This window comes from Acartia tonsa, chromosome 1 (genome assembly GCF_053477335.1).
Source record: "Acartia tonsa isolate MP-2025a chromosome 1, ASM5347733v1, whole genome shotgun sequence".
In the NCBI taxonomy this organism is placed as follows: domain Eukaryota; kingdom Metazoa; phylum Arthropoda; class Copepoda; order Calanoida; family Acartiidae; genus Acartia; species Acartia tonsa.
In genome coordinates this window covers 29,940,618-29,961,478 of record NC_137260.1, presented here as the reverse complement: position 1 = coordinate 29,961,478, position 20,861 = coordinate 29,940,618, and the positions used below count along the sequence as shown (strand labels likewise).

General features: G+C 43.8%; 1 protein-coding gene across 19 annotated transcripts in view; it reads left to right on the top strand.

Moving 5' to 3' along the window:
- The first annotated feature begins 443 nt into the window (after window positions 1-443).
- LOC145328888 (uncharacterized) overlaps window positions 444-20,861 on the top strand; it is a 53,299-nt gene continuing 32,881 nt past the window's right edge. For 8 of the 19 annotated variants that reach the window (XR_013882738.1, XR_013882737.1, XR_013882732.1 and 5 more), the window contains exon 1: window positions 1,346-6,765. Coding sequence is in view for 11 of the 19 variants with exons in the window: in XM_080172932.1 (XP_080029058.1) it covers window positions 6,706-6,765 (60 nt within the window). In the remaining 8 variants the exon portion in view is untranslated. Of the gene's footprint in view, window positions 910-943; window positions 6,766-20,861 lie in introns of those variants that run through there. The other 11 variants (XM_080172932.1, XM_080172924.1, XM_080172915.1 and 8 more) reach the window with 11 other exon arrangements.

The window sequence follows — 20,861 nt, the reverse complement described above, 5'->3', positions numbered from 1 at the left end:
CTTTAAAAGTTAACATGTTCTTTTAATGGCTCCAAAATATGAACTTTTTTATTTATTGATATCGAGCATTAAAATTGAGATAGGTAGATTAAATTATGTATTTTTATCTAAAATGGGAAGGGGCGGGTGCAAATGTACCACTATTTATAAACAAGCCAAAAACACAGTAAAAAGTGATATTTGGCTTGGCAGTTGTTCTAATTAGGTACTAAGAGTCGTTCCGTTTCTATTTTTAGTTCTTTGGTTACGAAAGTGGAACATCCAATACCCCCTTCTCAACACTACCACCGTCACAATCTTTATGGAATACTCGTAAATATTTTTCTTGCCCCCACACAAATCGAATTTCTTCAAAAATAAGAAAGTATGCTCTTTGTTAAATCCAGAAAAGAATTTTACACCAGTTTGATTGTTATAATTGACTAAACAATGGTGTGCATGTAGTTTAGTAATTTGTTAACTGCCAGGTCATTTTAGCACTGGAGGGTCAACAGCCCATCCAAGCCTAGGATCATCAGGAATTGGAAGCCTATCCTCTTCAAGTCTGGCACAGAGTAGCATGACGATTGGTGCCAGTGGATCAAGCTTGGGTTCTTTGCCCCGTTGATTGTGCTGCTTTTGTTATTAAACAGGGACAACGATTCTTAAAACTTAAGTTAACATGGCAAATAAAGTACCAATGTATCTACAGAAGAATTTCTGCCAAATATTCTTTTTTAAACTCTCACATAGCCCGTTCTTATTATTAAAGTGTGTTGCAACAATTGCCCAATGATTTAATTTTGCCATGGTTTACTTTTAGTTTCCAAATAATCTTTGTTCTTGTTTTTTTTGCTAATGTGTATGTTTTTTAATTAACTTAATTAATCGTTTGAGAATTTTTATTAATACTTTAACCTATTTAAGAAGGTAAGAAAGGGGGGGGGGGGGTTTAATGCAACCATCTCGTAATCAATGTATAAATGGCATTTAAAATTCGAATTTTGATCTGAAATTTTGCATGAGTAATCCTTGGTAGGTCTATTTTCCCTAAATCGAAAAAAAAGTTGAAAAAGTAACGGCTAACGGCTCAGCCGTTTTTTAGATTTCTAGTACCAGCAACTACCGGCTAGAGCCGTTTGAAAACGTTTTGGATCGGAAAAGAGCATTATGTGGAGAGAAGTTTCGTGATGGATTTCGCTTGAAAATACCCAACAAATGGCTAAACTGATGATCTGCCAGCAGTTAGCCGCTACTTTTCCAACTTTTTGTTCGATTTAGGGAAAATAGACCTACCAAGGATTACTCATGCAAAATTTCAGATCAAAATTCGAATTCTAAGTGTCATTTATACATTGATTACGAGATGGTTGCATTAAAAAAAAAACCCTTATTTACGGATTTTAACTGTTAATTTATTCTTACTAGTGCAGTTACACTTTTTTATGCCTCTTCCATCAATTAAAAAAATGAATGCATGAGATTTAAAGAATTGAGAGGAGCAACTAGAGAAAATAAAGATGGGGGATGAAAGAGAGGAGGGGAAATGAGATGTAGAGGAAAGTGCTTTGTTACTCTAATCTTTAAAAATTCTGATACTTACAGTTTGTATATTACGCTCTGTGCATGTCAAAATGCCTTCCCTCCCAGCACATATAAAAGAGAGAAATCTTTAGTTTTACTATAAACAGTATGTGGTGTGTATGTTTAAGAGTGTAATAAACCCCCCAATTATCATTTTAAAAGTTTTGAGGGTGGGGGCATATAAGAGATCTCAAAATAATCTTAACTTTACCTATATTAGAGCTATGTAGAAGAATAGTTTATTTTATAGCTTTTAATGATTTGTAAAAGTTCAAAGGTTTGTCTTGCAAATGAATAGTTTCATTTAAAAAAGGCATCAGTTTTCATGAAACTAGTTTATTTAAAAATTATCGCTTATATGAGCATGAATTCCGTGTGATATTATTTACATTTTATTATGGCTATTAAAGGCATAATTCCACCTGTTAATATCTTATTAATTGTATTGCCCAAATTACCCTAAAGTAACATATGAAAAGCATAATCCTTTTTAACAGGATCTCTGTATGTCTGTAATGAAGGATCTCGCAAACCACTTAACCGATATAGTTCTCCTTTTCAGGTTAGCTTCTAAAAGGTCCTGGTAAAGTTTATGAACCTATTTAAAACAGGAGCTCAGAAAATTCTTTTCTCTACATAAATCGAAGACCTTCTTACCATTCTTGACAGACATAGTTAGAATGTCTAATTAATCTACATCTACATTAGGGTGGGTCGATTTTGGACATTTTTTTTTCTGAGGCCAAAGCGGGGATCTGCAAATGATTTGTATGAGTATAATACACCTCTGGATGATTTAAAATTTATCCTAAGTCTTAAAACCGCTGATGACCAGACATTCAATTGTATAGCTATTTGTAAATGGGAGTCAATTTTTTTTAATCAGAACTATGGCTTCATGGTTTTCACAGGAAAGACATTGAGGAGTAGAATCAGGAACTTTTGACTGTTTCAAAAAATCTCGTTCCTAGCCTGAGAAAATCTAAAAAACCTCTACAAATTAGACAATTCTCAGTAAACCTTAAAAATTTTTGGTTTTTCAGTGTTTTCTAAGGCTAGGAACGAGATATTTTGAAACGGACAAAAGTTCCTGATTCAGTTCCTCAAGGCCTTTCCATGGAGCACCATGTAGCCATAGTTCTGATTCAAAAAAAATTTTGATGTTGTCTTTGCATATTAGTAAGTAATGAGATATATTTTTTAGTAGTCGCGTTCTAAAACTCAATTTTTAAAAATTCTTTTTTGGTCAGAAATGTTTTTAAGGTTAATTTTATGTGTTGCATATCCCCTCTTTGTCTAATTCCGATATGAACCCGCCCTAATCTACATGCCTCTATCTTTGATAGAAGCCGTTAAAATAATGTTCCATGTGCAAAAAGCAAATGTTTTTTACATTCATTCATTCATTTAGCCCACTTCTCTACACATCCATTATCGTCATGGTCTAGGGTTGCCAGGTTCAGAAATCTGGCTGCTTCCATTGGTCTGGTCCTCAGGTCTTGTACAGTAAGATCTGTCCTGTTGTTAGGACATTCAAAGAGGTGTTGCGTTGTGTGTCCGGCGTTCAAACAGAGGGGGGCAGGTGTCCTGTATTGTTGGGTTAAGGCGGGACTGGAAACTATGCAGGTAGTTGCTCTGGTTTGTCTAGGGAGCTGTTTCTCGGCAGCATTTATAGGGGGAGGTACAGCATTCAAAACTTTATTTGGTAACATGTCCTTTATAGCTTGAGAGACAGATTGAGTGTGAATATGTTTTAATTTCTGTTTGTACTCGTCCTCAGGGAGATCAGGTCTGGACATTTGCCTGATAACAGCTCCAAATCTGGAGGACAGGGTCTGTTTTATCTGTTGAGGGGGGGGGGGTGGCTTTGACAGGTCAGTTTTGTTGGGATGTTGGCCCGTTGGGGCTTCTGAGTAGCGAGCAGAAACTGTTTACTGAGCATTTCACAGTGTGGTTTTACCTTCATGATTTTGGTCTCAGTGTGTACTGTGTAGATGATCAATGTCAGACATTTTGTGGCATCCTGTGGCCGCTCTGAGAGCGCCGTTTTGCGCTGTCTGGAGACCTTTCCAGGACGTTTCTTTCACTCAATGAAGGTGTCCATATGTGTCAGCAGTAATTTAATTGAGACTGTCCAATAGCTTTATATGTATTGACAACTACTTCTTTTTCTTTGCTTCAGTCTGATCCAGCGAGAGCTTTTAAGATGTTGGTTTTAGAATGGACTTCTGTTTTGAGGTCTGTAGCATGTTGTTTGAAAGAAGGTTGTCAAATGTTATGCCAAGAATCTTGAGCTTCTGGACAGTAGGAACAGTTTCACCATCAATTTTAACAGCTAACTCTGTTTTACATTCATTAGAAGAGGTAGTGAAGAGGGTAGCAGATGATAAGATGGCAAAATTTTTAGGTTTCTGATCTTAAACCAAATGTTAAGTGTTTCTAGATATTCATTGATTTCTTCAACAACAGGTTCTATCTTAGGTCCCGAATTTAAGATATTTGAATTGTCAGCATACGTTTCCAGTCTGATGTTACCTGGGGGAGAAGGCATGGAGGACATGTAGAGGTTTAAAAGTTTCGGGGACAGTACACCCCCTCGGGGGACTCCTTGTTTAACCTTTCTGTATTTAGAGGTGGAGTTTCTAAATACTACATAGGTCTGTCTTCCACGCAAGTATGCGCACAGGAATCTCTTGATATGTTCATTAAGATCAAGCTGTTTATGTCTTGTAGAAGGATGGTGTGGTCCACAGTATCAAAAGCACATGACAGGTCAATTGCTACACTGACTGTTCTGTGGACTGGTTTCTTCCTGTTTAATGAATTGTTGATATGGTCAAGAATACGTTGGACGGCTGTACCTGTCGATCTTCCCTTACAAAAGCCATGCTGGTGGTCTGCTAGCTGGATGGCCTCTGTCACAGCTGGAAGTAAAAGGGCTTCCAGAATCTTGATGGCCGGAGACAGGAGGGATACAGGGCGGTAACTGGTTCATTTGTCAGCAGATTTACCTGGCTTAAGTGGAGGGATAATTTTACCAGTCTTCCAGATGTTCAGAATGATCGATAATTCCTAGCACTTGTTGAAGATGTTTGTCAAGAACTCGATGGCATTTGGACCAATATGCTTTAGCATAATCGGCGACAAACCATCAGGGCCCAAGGCTTTTGAGTTCTTGGACTTTTTGATGGCTGCCAGTGTCTGCGCGGGAGTAAAAACTACAGGTGGATCATTTGATTTATACTTCAATTTATGAAGTGTGCTTCGCAGAATCTTTGCTGGTTTTTTGTCAGTGTGGGGTGTATTGCTTGTTGAAGTTGTTGGCTATTGACTTAGCATCTGTAGTGATTTTGTCGTCAAAACTAATACCTTGATTGTCAGGTTGGGCAGGGTTATTATTCAGACTCTTGATGGTTTTCCAGAGCTTCTGAGAACCTGCTTGGCAGCTGGTAATATGTTCAATCCATTTCTTGCGGCGATGTTCTTTAATCTTTTTGGTGATGTTGTAGTTAAGATCAGGGATTTTAGGATCAGCTGGATTATCTTTCTTGATGTTGTCTCTTTCATTCATTAGGTTAGCAGCTTCGGTGGGGAGGGCATTTAAGACTTTCGGGATTCTGCCAGCTGGGATGAACTTTTTGGCAACTTTTTGGAGGGTGTGACGAAAGAAAATTTCAGCTTTATGGACACTTTTAATCCTTCTTGACTTTTTAATTTTGTCTTCAACGTATTTTTCAAAATTAGGCCAGTTAGCTTTTGAAAAATTAATGAAAGTTTGTAAATGAAAGTGGTTAAAGGGAGGTTCATATGGAGGTTGGCTGGCAGGTTGAGGGCAGCTGCTGTGAGGGAGAATGTAGATGTTACGAATATAGAGGGCGTCCTTGGTTTACTCCAGGTATACTGATGGTAAGTACTTTTAAGAATGGATCCTGTTCAAGTTGTGGTGGTGTTTGTTCGACATAGAATTTCACATCTTAATGAACTAAAAATGCTAAACCTCCGCCTTTATTTGTGCCTCTATCTTTCCTCACAATGGTGTAATTTGGAGTTTTGCGATGCTTGGAATTTTTTGTCAATTTTGTTTCTTGAATAGCCGCAATGGGGATGTTATCTTTCTCCATTTCATGGAGAAGTTCATCAATTTTACTGGTGATGCCGTTGATGTTATATTGCAGGGTATTCAGGTTGTAGCCATGGTTGATGAAAGGTTTCGGTGTGGGGGGGGGGGAGGGGGTGATGTTTTTGAAAGTGTTGGTGTTGATTGATTGCAGCATGGTCCAGTCCAGGTTTTAAGTTTTTTCCGTTCTTTGGATGATTTTAAGTTTGAACATTTAACGTGGAGCCATTGCAGTCAGTTGGTACATTGAACAGATGTTGGTGAAAGAACTTTTGAACAAATAATGCAGTGCCAGATTTTAGGGCCTGGATTTTGTTCAATGCCAGCTCTTATCAGAAGAAGCCGATTAAGACAGGTTGGTGTTGTCTTATTCTTTGTCTGTGGTGTTAAAAAACCAAATGGAAGCATGATGGTGGTTGACGATGTTGGTAAGGTAGGTGGGAGATTGTAAGTGTTTGCTCTTGGCTTCTTCTGCTGCTGCTGTAGAAGGTGGTTCCGCGGCGTAGACATGGCAAACATAGAAACCTGTTTTTTACATGATGATAATGACAGTCGAAAAATGTATAATATAGATGCGCATAGATGTGAGGAATATTCACTAAAATATCAGCACTCAACAGTAGCTGACAGAATACTTCTGACAGGCGGACGGAGATTCGGAGTTTTAGAGTAGCCTCACTACCATTAGTTTTTCGTAGTCGTGTTTATGCTTTTAACTTCTAAATTAATGTGAACTTTAACTTTTATTGCATTTCTGGCTTAAAAGTCATTAAAATGGGCTTAATACTTTTCAAAAATTGTGATAAACAATTTTTTTATTATTATTATTATAATATTAAGTATGTATTATTGGAAACGTTGATAATTACTTTATAGATTTGTTTAATACATTATAAATACCTATCTTTAATATACCATCTTTCAGATAAAAATGGACTAATATGAAATCAGAAGAAAACATTTAATACAATATTAGAAAATCATACAGTTTTAGATCTTAAGTTGTTAACTGTGATATTGGTAAGATGAGTGATTGTTTACCCATGAACGAATCTGCAGTTGGTGAAAAGTTGGCAATCCTACAGGTCACAATTTTTTTTTGTTAAGTAAACTATAAGTCACAAAATGTATAATTGAGACTAAGCAAGAGTGATTTTTTATTTTTTTTGTGGGGGGGGGGGAGCTGGAGGGAGGTAAAATCTTTAAAAGGGGGACGTAACTGAAGCTTTTTTGATGCGGGGGGGGGGGGGTTTTCTCCGTAACTACTTGATGAACCGTGCAAATTTTTTGGACTTAAGCTTTTAGGGGTATGAACATCTTATGGTTTCAAAGTCAACCCCCTACCCCCATCCCCTAGCCCCCCGGGGCTCAAAACCCCCCTAAAAATAAACCTAACCTTAATTTTCACAGAAACCATTTGACCAATAGGGATGATTTCTTAAACTTAAGCTTTTATGGTTATAAACTAACTTCTAGTTTAGCAGTCACCCTCCTGCCGCTAACCCCTAGCCCTCCGGGGCTCAAAAAACCCCTAAAAATGAACCTAACCTTAAATTTCTCAGAAACCATTCGACCAATAGAGATGATTTTTTAAACTTAAGCTTTTATGCTTATAAACTAACTCCTAGTTTAGAAGTCACCCCCCTGCCATCAACCCCTAGCCCTCCGGGGCTCCAAAAAACCCTAAAAATGAACCTAAAATTAATTTCCTCACAAACTATTCGACCAATAGAGATGATTTTTTAAACTTAAGCTTTTATGGTTATAAACTAAATTTTGGTTTATAAGTCACCCCCCTGCCTCCAATCTCTAGCCCTCCGGGGCTCCAAAAAAAACCCTAAAAATGAACCTAACTTTAATTTTCTCAGAAATAATTTGACCAATAGGGATGATTTCTTTAACTTAAGCTTTTATGGTTATAAACTAACTTCTAGATTATAAGTCACCCCCCTGCCGCCAACCCCTAGCCCTCTTGGGCTCCAAAAAATCCTAAAAATGAACCTAACCTTAATTTTCTCCGAAACCATTTGACCAATAGGGATGATTTCTTAAACTTAAGCTTTTATGGTTATAAACTAAATTTTGGTTTGTAAGTCACCCCCCTGCCTCCAATCTCTAGCCCTCCGGGGCTCCAAAAAAACCCTAAAAATGAACCTAACTTTAATTTTCTCAGAAATCATTTTTACCAATTGGGATGATTTCTTAAACTTAAGCTTTTATGGTTATAAACTAACTTCTAGATTATAAGTCACCCCCTGCCGCCAACCCCTAGCCCTCCGGGGCTCAAAAAAATCCTAAAAATGAACCTAACCTTAATTTTCTCTGAAACCATTTGACCAATAGGGATGATTTATTAAACTTAAGCTTTTATGATTATAAACTAACTCCTAGATTATAAGTCACCCCCCTGCCGCCAACTTCTAGCCCTCCGGGGCTCCAAAAAACTCTAAAAATAAACCTAACTTTAATTTTCTCACAAACCATTCGACCAAACTTATAAACTAACTATAACACTAGCCCTCCGGGGCTTCAAAAACCCCAAAAATTAACCTAACTTTAATTTTCCCAGAAACCATTTGACCAATAGGGATGATTTCTTAAACTTAAGCTTTTATGGTTATAAACTAACACCTTGATTATAAGTCAACCCCTAGCCCTCTGGGGCTCAAAAAAACCTAAAAATGCACCTAACCTTAATTTTCTCAGAAACAATTTGACCAATAGGGATGATTTCTTAAACTTAAGCTTTCATGGTTATAAACTAACTTCTAGATTATAAGTCACCCCCCTGCCGCCAACCCCTAGTCCTCCGGAGCTTATGGTTATAAACTAACACCTTGATTATAAGTCAACCCCTAGCCCTCTGGGGCTCAAAAAAACCTAAAAATGCACCTAACCTTAATTTTCTCAGAAACCATTTGACCAATAGGGATGATTTCTTAAACTTAAGCTTTTATGGTTATAAACTAACACCTTGATTATAAGTCAACCCCTAGCCCTCTGGGGCTCAAAAAAACCTAAAAATGCACCTAACCTTAATTTTCTCAGAAACCATTCAACCAATAGAGACGATTTCTTAAACTAAAGCTTTTATGGTTATAAACCAAATTTGATTTAGAAGTCACCCCCCCTGCCGCCAACCCTTAGCCCTCCGGGGATCAAAAAAACCCTAAAAATGTACCTAACCTTAATTTTCTCAGAAACCATTTGACCAATAGGGATGATTTCTTAAACTTATATTTTTATGCTTATAATCTAACTATAGTCTAGAAGTCACCCCCCTGCCGCAAACCCCTTAGCCCTCCAGGGCTCAAAAAAACTCTAAAAATGAACCTAACCTTAATTCTAAACTAAAAGTTAATTTATAAGCATAAAAGCTTAAGTTTAAGAATCTTTTGATCAAATGGTTTCTGAGAAAATTAAGGTTAGGTTCATTTTTAGGGTTTTTGAGCCCCGGAGGGCTAGGGGTTGGAGGCAGGGGGTTGACTTCTAAACTAGAAGTTAGTTTATTAGCATTATAGCTTAAGTTTAAGCAATCATCTCTATTGATCAAATGGTTTTTGAGAAAATTAAGGTTAGGTTCATTTTAAGGTTTTTTTGGAGTCCTGGAGGGCCAGGGGTTAGCGGCAGGGGGGTGACTTTTAAACTATAAGTTAGTTTATAAGCATAAAAGCTTAAGTTTAAGAAATCATCTCTATTGGTCAAATGGTTTCTGAGAAAATAAAGGTTAGTTTAATTTGATTTTTATGGGTTTTTTTGATCCCCGCAGGGCTAGGGGTTAGTGGCAGGGGGGTGACTTCTATACCAAAAGCTAGTTTATAACCATAAAGACTTAAGTGTAAGAAATCATCTCTATTGGTCAAATGGTTCCTGAGAAAATAAAGGTTAGGTTAATTTTTATGAGTTTTTTTGATCCCCGGAGGGCTAGTGGTTAGCGGCAGGGGGGTGACTTATATACCAAAAGCTAGTTTATAACCATAAAGGCTTAAGTTTAAGAAATCATCTCTATTGGTCGAGTGTTTTCTGAGAAAATTAAGGTTAGGTTCATTTTTAGGGTTTTTGAAGCCCCGGAGGGCCAGGGGTTGGCGGCAGAGGGATGACTTATAAACCAAAATTTAGTTTATAACCACAAAAGCTTAAGTTTAAGAAATCATCTCTATTGGTCGAATGGTTTGTGAGGAAATTAAGGTTAGGTTCATTTTTAGGGTTTTTTGAAGCCCCGGAGGGCTAGAAGTTGGTGGCAGGGGGTTGACATTTAAACTAGTAGTTAGTTTAGAACCATATAAGCTTAATTTAAAAAAATTATTTCTATTGGTCAAATGGTTTCTGAGAAAATAAAGGTTAGGTTCATTTTTATGTCTTTTTTTGATCCCCGGAGGGCTAGGGTTTAGCGGCAGGGGGGTGACTTTTATACCAAAAGCTAGTTTATAACCATAAAGGCTTAAGTTTAAGAAATCATCTCTATTGGTCGAATGGTTTCTGAGAAAATTAAGGTTAGGTTCATTTTTAGGGTTTTTTGAGCCCCGGAGGGCTAGGAGTTGGCGGCAGGGGAGTGACTTCTACACTAGAAGTTAGTTTATAATCATAAAAGCTTAAGTTTTAAGAAATCATCCCTATTGGTCAAATGGTTCCTGAGAAATTTAAGGTTAGGTTAATTTTTAGGGGGGTTTTGAGCCCCATGGGGCTAGGGGGTGGGGGTAGGGGGTTGACTTTTAAACCATAAGATGTTCATACCCCTAAAAGCTTGAGTCCAAAAAATTTGCACGGTTCATCAAGTGGTTCCGGAGAAAACCCCCCCCCCAGCATCAAAAAAGCTTCAGTTACGTCCCCCTTTGGCATGGTAGTTGCTCTAAAATATGGTATAAAATAGAACTGTGAAGTAACTGCTGTGTAACCAACTCTGCTGTCGAAAAATGGTATATCCCGCTAATTTCAATTCTGCTTTTTCTTTGTTTAATTAGACGATTTTGAATAATTTAAGACAAACCTATTATTTTCTATTAAAGTTGACACTTATGAATTTCTAGATTTTGAATAATTTAAGACAAACTTATTATTTTCTACCTAATAAAGTTGATTTTTTAGATTTTAATATTTAAAATATGTCCCAATATTTTTAGGATTCATTGACTTTGACTTTGAATGCCTATTTTTTTAATCATCTAAGGCGGGGGGGGGGGGGTAGTTTTGTCACTTTCGCGTAATCCGTGATTATTATGCTAGGTATTGATGTGAGACTATAGGTTATTTGGAATAAAAGTTTACTTTTGGGTAGTACTGTGGTAAGTTGAAGCGTTTCAGCTTACCGTCGCGAGTTCGAATCCAAACGAGCCCCTAGCCTTAAAGATTCTACCAATAAAGAACTAGCAGTAGTTACTACTACAAAGATATATTTAAAACTGAATATATTTACAATAGGATTATTACTATATATACAAAAATAGATGATAACAATAGGTTAGGTTGAAGGGGGTGTGGGGAGATGAGGGCGGAGCCCTGCTGGGGTAGACATTTGTGGGGTAAGCTGCAGTCAGGGGAAAGGCAAGCATCTCCCGGTAGGATAGTTGACTGGGGCGTGGGGTTGTAAAGTGGCCGCGTCCCTCCCACTATTAGACGGTCCAATCTGACCGCTGCTTGTGAGGTCTTGGCACGGCCCCGGAGGGGCAGGGGTGAAATGGTGATAATAGGATTAGTGCTGAAGGCTTGATTTGATAAGCCGCTGCGTAGCAACTCTGTGGAATGCTTGTCCATATGCTGCCGTCTTACCACATCCTCCCCTTCAAGGGCTGCGGGACCACCGGGACATCAGGCCTTGAACCGTGGGGGACGGCAGCTTCTCCCTGGGGCACCGCGCGGTGTAGGACAGCTCGGGCTACACAGGCCCCTTGGGACACTCGTTGCTCGGTCTGGCTGTGGTTGGATATCAGCATGGTCAGCTCCCGGTTGGTTCCCAGCTGGGGGTTGGCGACGGCCAGGCCCCGGCGTTGGAAGTTAGGCCTTGTCTGCAGGACTATTTCTGTCTCGGCGGGCAGCTGGACACGGAGACCCAGGCTCACTCTAGAGGCTCCCAGGGGAGGGACAACGATGGTAGTAGGCGCGTAGAACTCCATAGGGGCGCCCCTCTTGTCCAGGTTACTCGGCCTCTTGGCTCCCACCCGGATGGGGACGGCGGTCATCTGAAGGGGGCACATCGCTTCTGCTTCACCCTTGGGGGCCGCTACTTCCATCTCGGTGCCAACTTCTCTTCCTGGGGGCTCGCTGCTGGCAGGTAGGGGCTCCATGTCCGCGTCTGGATTCCAAACTGCATCAGTGGGTGGTTCTGGGGCCGGCGGCGCCAGCGGTGGCTCGCTGGGTTGGTTCTGCAGGTTCTCTTCCACCAGGTCACGATCCTGGCGGCTAGGCTGTGGGGCTTCTGTTGAGGCGGCAGCCGGCTGATACACGGGGAGCTGCACTGGTCCACTGGATGGCACCGCCGCGGCTCCGGCTGGCAGCTCAGTGGCGTCTTCGTCGCCGTCCAAGTCGTCCTGAATGTCCGTTGGAATCTGCTGGGCGGTGACATCTCCCGTGTATTTGCGCAGTCGGCCAACATGCGCGGTGATTTCTGAGATCTTGGCTGTCAGAGAGGCGGGGCTGATGACGTAGTGGACGTCCGTCGCCCGGCTCACTATCTTCCAGGGCCCGGTCCACCTCTTGGTAATCTTGGCTGCTTTCCCTGGCACCAAGCGGGGGGCCAGATACCAGACCAGGTCTCCAACTTCGTACTTGGCCGTTCCCTCGTAGGCTGCCGCGCTCCTTCGGATGGTCCCTTCTTCTCGCTGCTGGATTGCGTCAAACACGGCGTGGTATCTCTGCAGGAGGGCCTGGACATTTGCTGGGACTGACGCATACTCAGTGTCCGGCAGCCGGAGCACCAAGTCCACAGGGAGCTTGGCCTCTCTCCCAAAGTAGGCCAGGAAGTGGGTCACGCTTGTGGACTTGCAGGTCTTGGTGTTGTAGGCGAAGGCAATAGCGGGCAAGTGCGGCTCCCAGTTGTTGTCGTCTCGGTCCAGGAACATCCGCATGCCTGTGTTGAGCGTCCGATGGAACATCTTGACTCGGTTGGACTGCGGGTTGTAGGGCAGCGGATGTGTCAGGCCAATCTCAAGCTTGGAGGCCAGTTCCTTGAATACCTGGCCAGTGAACTCCATCCCATTGTCAAAGTGGATCTTCAAGGGACATCCGAACGTGGCTAGGTGGCGGTGCAGTAAGGCCTCGGCCACCATGAGGGTGCGCTTGTTGGGGATGGCGTAGAGGCTGACAAACCGGCTGAACCCATCTTGACAGGTGAGGATGTAGCGGTTCCCGGCTGGTGTCTCTGGTAGGGGCCCCACCAGGTCAATGAACAAGACTTGCTGTGGATACCCCTTCTGGGAGGGCACGTGTATCCCTACTTTCAACCGCTCCTTGGTGACCTTCTGTACGCACTCAGGGCAGGTCTGGACCATCAGGCGGATGTCGCGGGACATGTTGGGCCACCAGAAGTGCATTGCGACGCGAGCTATATTGGCGTCCATTCCATGGTGTCCAGCCATGGGGGCTCCGTGGGCCAGGAAGAACGCGTCCTGCCGGAGGGCCGAAGGCAGCAGGTACCGTGTTCTCTCCCCTGTCAGGGTCTTGTCGGTGGTGGTAAGGCAGCCATGCTCGTCAAGTCCAAGTGCTGTGAAGCGGCTGGCGCACTGCTGCTCGTCTCGGTCCTTGCCCCGGAGCTCAGCCTTAGTTGGGGGCTTTCCGTCAGCCACCCACTGGAGGACACGGAGCAGGAGGGGATCCTGGGTCTGGGCTTCCAAGACTCGTGCTGGATCCAGCCGTACTGTGGAGGGTCTGCCAGGTGCGGGCTCCCCTAGCTGGCAAAGGTGGTGGAGATACTCGGCCTGCTCTGCTAATTCTTCGGCGGACGGGGCCGGCATGTTGTTATCCTCCCTGCGGCTGAGGGCGTTAGCGTTGGTGTTCTGGGTGCTGGGACGATGGCAGACGGTGAAGTCTAGGGCCGCTAGTTCCTCCTGCCAGCGGGCTACCATCCCTGTGGATGCATTCAGTGACTTCATTTGTAGCAAGGCCGAGGAATCAGTGTTGATCTGGAAGCTGCGGTAGGACAGGATCCCGTGGAATTTCCGGATCCCATACATGATGGCGGCCATCTCTCCCTTTCAGGACGGGTAGCGGGTCTCGGGGTCAGTCGTCTTGCGCCCCACGGCGGCAATGAGCCTCTCCTTGCCGTCCTGGCACTGGCTGAGAATGGCAGAGATTGCCCGGCTGCTGTAGTCCGTGGTGAGCTGGAACACGGCTGGCAGGTCAAACCTGGGTGGCGCTCAGATCGGGGCTTGGTGGAACTTGTCCTTGAGCTGTACCAGCTGGGCTTCCATCTCAGCTGTCCATGTCAGTGTCCTGGCCGTTTTCTGCCGATTCATCTCGTAGGTGAGGTCGGCGTACTCCGGGATGAACAGCCGGTAGTACCCAAAGAACCCCAGGAGCGCCAGCAGGTCCTTGGGGGTGCTGGGGGCTGGCCAGTCAAGGATGCGGTTGATGTAATCCTCTTGCATGGCTATGCCCTCGCGGCTGAGGGTGTGGCCCAGATAGTCTACCTTGGCGCGGAACAGCTTGGTCTTGGAGGGCTTGAGGCGGATTCCTCCCCTACGGTGGGCTTCCAAGACTTCTCGGAGCCTAGCCAGGTGGGCCCAGGTGTCATTGTGGAAAGACAAGACATCATCCAGGTATGACTGGAGGTTGGCTGTGCCTAATGGGTTTAGAACCCCGGCGATGAACCTGGAGTAGACAGAAGGTGCGGTGGCTAGGCCAAAGGGCATCCTTTTCCACTGGTACAAGCCCCTAGGGGTGGTGAAGGCTGTGCAGGGCCGGCTATCCTCAGACACTCGGATGGTGTAGTACGCAGCCACCATGTCTAAGGCACTGTAGACGCGGCGTCCCTGGCTCGTTCTACCAGCTGCTGGATCTTGGGCAGGGGGTAGCTGTCTAGCTCAAGACACTTGTTGAGGGCCCGGTAGTCGACAGCCCAACGGGTGCTCCCTTCCTTCTTCTTGATGGGCACCAGGGGGCTGCTCCAGGCCGAGTCCGATGGCTCTATGACTCCTTCCTTCAACCAGGTATCCAGCTGGCTTTCCAACTCAGCCTCCTGCCGGGGGTTCAAATCACGAAATTTCTGGCGGATCGGCTGGGTCCCTGGCTTGAGGCGAAGTTGCAGCTCTACGATGTCAGTGCAGCCCGGGGTAGAGTTGGAGAATACTTCTCCCATAGTCCAGACCTCCTTCTTGAGCAGGGGGTCCTTGCGCAGGAACTCGTTCTCCTCCATCTCAAGGTCTGCCCACAGCTGCTGCATATCTGGGGGTTCAGCAGGCTCTTGGAAGGAGTGGAGGTGAGGGGGAGGCTCGTAGGAGACCTCAAGGACGTCGGGCTTCACCAGCTCCCCTGCCACGGGGAGGCCGGCGTTCAGCAGGAGAGGCATCTCCCCTTCATTTACCACCAGTACTCGGAACACGTTGGCAGAGCCAGGCCTGTGCGCATACAGGCCTTCTGGGATGACAAGATACTCCCCAAACCTTTGTTCAGGAGCAGACAGCTGGATGGCATCCTTGGTGCGGTGTCCCACCAGTTCAACAGGGACAGCCATGATGCTGCGCCCAGGCAAGGCCACCCGTTTGGCCGTGCGGAGTTGGGGTGGTTGGCCATTGGCTGGAGTGACAGCATTCAGCTTGTAAGTGGTGGCTGGCGCGGGGCCAGCTTTGGCTCCGGGGGCGACCGGCCTCGACTTGACGGGCTCGGCGCCGGGAGTGGCTGAAGCGTCGGGGCCAGTCTTGGCTCCGGGGGCGTCCGGCCATGACTTGACGGGCTCGGTGCTGGGAGAGGCCAGATTGTCAGGGCCAGCCTTGGCTCCGGGGGCGTCCGGCCACGACTTGACAGGCATGGCGCCGGGAGAGGCTGAATCATGGGGGTCGGGCACGGCTCCGAGTGCATCAGACCACGACTTGACGGGCCTGGTCTCGGACTTAGCTAACCACGGCTTAGCGGGTTGGGCCGCTGGGGGCCCCAGGTAGAGGGGGTCAGGTGGACACAGCTGGCCGTTGATAAAGGTATCGGCGGAGAAGATGGGCTCTGGAGGGCTGGAAATCTCGGGGAACGTTGTTGGCAGGTTCTCCAGAGGCACCCGGGGCACTGGGGGCACTCCCATGGCTAGCAGGTTGGTCCCCTTGTGGGCGTTCAGCGCAGTATCCACCCAGTGTGTCCCTTGCTCGACTACGTGCGGCTGCTCCGGCAGAGGGCCTGGCAGGGGCCCCTCGTAACTCAACTCTCTCTTTGCGGTCTCCCGGTCCACAGGGACGCCTCGGAGGGGGATGAACTCCCCACGCACCCACAGACAGGGGGGTTGCATGTTGAAACAGAGCCTAGTTCCGGATTCACGCAAGAAGTACCCCCCTAAGTTCAGTGGATGCGAGAGATTCCGTACCACGGTCACGTGGTACAGATGGAGTATAAGAGTATGTGAGACTGCCATATATAATTCATATAACTTCCCAATTACCTGGAGGGGCTGCCCTTCCTCATTAGCGGTCAGGATCTGGGTGTTGTCCAGAATCAACATCCTCTGCACGCCTATTGCGTGCATGAGGGACTCAGAAATAACAGTGGACCCTGGTACACGGTTGCCAGAATCAACCATGGCATCAACCTGTACGTGCTGGGCAGGGTCGTGAGTGGGGAACCTCACCCTGATGTGGCAGGGGAAGTGGAGGTCCTGGCCATTGGACAAGGGGGCCTCCCGTTCTGCCGGTGTCGGGCGGAACTTCGGCGGCGGCCGGGCCGCAGCTATGGTGCTCTCGCCTACCATAGTGGGTGCAAACCTCTGGTGGTGGTCTACTTGAGCTTCGAACCACTTGAGCTTTTTTAAATCACTAGGTCAACAATTTTGTATTTTATCACTTGGTTGACATTTATAAACACTTATGTGTAGTTATCTCTAGGAGCTCTAAGGGTGATTCTGGAAGCGGTGGCAGCAGGGAATGTCCATCCTGCAAGCGCCGGTGGTTTGTGTCTGGAGTGGTGGCGGCAGGGAATGTCCTGTCCTGCAGCGCCGCGGGTTCGAATCCAGAGAGGTGGCGGCAGGGAATGACCCGTCCTGCAGCGCCGTGGGTTCGAATCCAGAGAGGTGGCGGCAGGGAATGTCGCGTCCTGCAGCGCCGTGGGTTTGAATCCAGGGAAGTGGCGGCAGGGAATGTCTCGTCCTGCAGCGCCATGGGTTCGAATCCGGAGAGGTGACGGCAGGGAATGTCCCGTCCTGCCGCGCCTTGGGCTCAAATTCTGCTATCCGTCGCAGTGGTAGGCCTTACTTGTGTGCTGGAGCTTCGCAGCCACACATCGCCTTCTCAGGGAGACCAGCTATGCAGCTGTCCGTCTCGTATGTTTGGCCTGGGTGTCCTGGGGCTTGTCCCAGCTACACATGCCAAATTAGACTCAGTTCTGTAGCCGTCTGAGCTAAATTATCCGATCATCGTGGTTGCGCACCTAGCGCAGCTCCCACACGGTACGGAAAACGCCGTTGACTGGCACTTTTAGCAGGCTAAATCTGCCTGCCGTAGGCCAGATGCCTACGTAATGCGTTCAAATATGATTGAAAATCGACCTAAAAAGGCCGGTCTCTCGGGTCAGTTGGCTTCTTAGTTGGCGGCTGACTGTCTCCTTACTTGCAAAAGGGTCCAATCAGAGGTAGAATTGGCTAGTTTTAGCAGGGCTCGATTGAAACACGCTGACACCAAGATGTGGTAAGTTGAAGCGTTTCAGCTTACCGTCACGAGTTCGAATCCAAACAAGCCCCTAGCCTTAAAGATTCTACCAATAAAGAACTAGCAGTAGTTACTACTACAAAGATAAATTTAAAACTGAATACATTTACAATAGGATTATTACTATATATACAAAAATAGATGATAACAATAGGTTAGGTTGAAGGGGGTGTGGGGAGATGAGGGCGGAGCCCTGCTGCGGTAGACATTTGGGGGGTAAGCTGCAGTCAGGGGGAAGGCAAGCATCTCCCGGTAGGATAGTTGACTGGGGCGCGGGGTTGTAAAGTGGCCGCGTCCCTCCCACTATTAGACGGTCCAATCTGACCGCTGCTTGTGAGGTCTCGGCACGGCCCCGGAGGGGCAGGGGTGAAATGGTGATAATAGGATTAGTGCTGAAGGCTTGATTTGATAAGCCGCTGCGTAGCAACTCTGTGGAATGCTTGTCCGTATGCTGCCGTCTTACCACAGTACTTCACGTTTATTCAATCATTTTTTGGATAGGTCTTCAGGTTCAGGTGCTGAAGGATAGAAGGTGGTTTCTGGACAGGTAAAATTTTTGTTTGAAGAGTTCGAGATCAAATTATTAAACAATATATGCATTCATCTTTATGGATGTTATTGACATGGTTGTGTCAGAAAAACGGAAAACGCAGTTTTTTTCTAAATCACCGTGTATATAACAGTATATGCATCTTTTGTGATATTATTGACATATTTGAAGAAAAAATTAAATCGGCCTCCAGGTTGAGGTTTTGCTGGCCTTCAGGTCCACTCGGGACAGGTAAAAAATCAAATTTTATTTGAAGAGTTGGAGGTCAACTTATAAAACATTTGGATGTTATTAACATATTTGAAGAAAGGTTTAAAATTGGCCTCCAGGTTCAGTTCCTGCAGGCCTCCAGGTCCACTCTGAACAGGTAAAAAGTCAAAAATTTTATTTGAAGAGTTACAGGTCAACTTATAAAACAGAATATGCATCTTTTTGATATTATTGACATATTTGAAGAAAAAATTCAAATCGGCCTCCAGGTTGAGGTGCTGCAGGCCTCCAGGTCCACTCTGGAAAGGTAAAAAATAAAAATAAATTATTTGAAGAGTTAGAGGTCAACTTATTAAACAGAATATGCATATTTTTTAATGTCATTGATATATTTGAAGAAAAAAATTAAAATCGGCCTCCAGGTTGAGGTTTTGCTGGCCTTCAGGTCCACTCTGGACAGGTAAAAAATCAAATAAAAGAAAGGTTTAAAATTAGCCTCCAGGTCCAATCTGAACAGGTAAAAAGTCAAAATTTTTATTTGAAGAGTTACAGGTCAACTTAAAAACAGATTATGCATTTTTTTTATATTATTGACATATTTTTAGAAATAATTTAAATTGGCCGCCAGGTTCTTGAATGTATCTTAGTGACAGTTGTTGGCCAGGTAAATATCAAGCAAGGTAATTTTGGAATTTAGAGGAAAGGTTTGTATTTAGAAAAGGGTCAAAATATAATAATATAGTAAAATTAATTATGTAAGGCTTCAAAATGTGTTCCAGTCAGGCTCCAGGTGACCTTTAGGAGCCTACTGGACAGGTAAAAATCCTAATGTGTAATTTTTGTATGTAGAGGAAATGTTACAAAAAAGAAAATGTTTACGTAGAATAATATTATTAAATAAAAAATATATTATTTCATGTCCCGAGTAGTACTACAGACAGTCTTCAGGTGGCCTAGTCCATTTATTAAGCAGTATTTTGTTATTTAATATCTAAAATGGCGAACAAAATTGCTCACTGGAAATAAGTAGCTAATATTAAGTTTCTTTTTTTTATTTCTATTTAGTTTGTAACCTTTCCTTTAAATTAAGAAAATACACATTTGGATTTTTACCTGTTCAGCAGGCTCCAGGATTACTTAGAGCCTGTCTGGAACCCATATTGAAGCTTTAAACCATAAATTTCACTATACTATTCTTTAGTAGCGAAGCTACTCTATAATTCACTTTGTCCGTCCGTCAGTCCGTAACGCTATGGGGGAAATGGAATTTACTCAGCTCCTATAAAAGATAGAAAGCTGAATTTTTTTGATAACATTCCCATCATTAAGGAGCACTATTAACTATAAAACATCAGTGGCGGTCGTTCGGCTTTTTAGCAGGTTTTAGGCTATTTTTTTTATTTTCCACATTTTTCCTCATATCTTTGGTGTTTATGGTCCGATTTTCAAAATTTTTTCAGTTAGATATATCAAAATTAAATTTTCCGTCGTTTGAAGAAAACAATAATGACGGTCAGACTGCCTTTTTGCAGGTTTTTGGCTATTTTTATATTTTTTACATTTTCCCCCATATCTTTGGTGTTTATGGTCCGATTTTCAAACTTTTTTCAGTTAAAGATATCAAATTATATTTCCCTTCGTTTGAAGAAAACAACAATGACGGTCAGACTGCCTTTTTGCAGGTTTTTGGCTATTTTTATATTTTTTACATTTTCCCCCATATCTTTAATGTTTATGGACCGATTTTCAAAATTTTTTCAGTTAAAGATATCAAAATTAAATTTCCGCTCAATTGAAGAAATCAACAATGACGGTCAGACTGCCTTTTTGCAGGTTTTTGGCTATTTTTATATTTTTTACATTTTCCCCCATATCTTTGGTGTTTATTAATCGATTTTCAAAAATTTTTCAGTTAAAGATATCAAAATTAAATTTCCCGTCGTTTGTAGAAAACAACAATGACCGTCAGTCCCACGAAATTTTGTGCTTCGCTACTTATGGATGTTGTCATCCTTGTTTTAACCCTATTCTAATTAGAAACATTTCCTCTAAATTAAAAAAAAAACATTTTAGATATTCACCTGGCCAGCGATAACCAGCGTTCACCTGAACAGGGTAAAAGTGTCCATATAAAAAAAGTATCAATGTATGTGATACATATAGGTAATGTTATTAAACCTTCTAATAGAAAAAAATGAGAAAAAATAGTGAAAATACCTTTGAAAAAAGTCCCCCAGAAGCCACCTGGAATCCTGCAGCACCTGAACTTGGAGGCCGATTTTAATCTTATCTTCAAGTATATTTTTAACATCCAAAACAATGCATATTTTGTTTTATAAGTTGACATGTAACTTTTCAAATAAAAAAATTGAATTTTTACCTGTCCAGAGTGGACCTGGAGGCCTGCAGCACCTCAACCTGGAGGTCGATTGTATTTTTTTCTTCAAATGTTGTTGTGTTGGCTGCTCGTAGTCCGTTTCCGGTCCGAGTTGTTATTAGTAGGATGAGGGGGGGGGGCGTGGGCTTATGGTGGGGGCTCTGGAGGGGGCGTTGGAGGGGAGGAAGGCTGGTGAAACTTGGATGAGAGGAG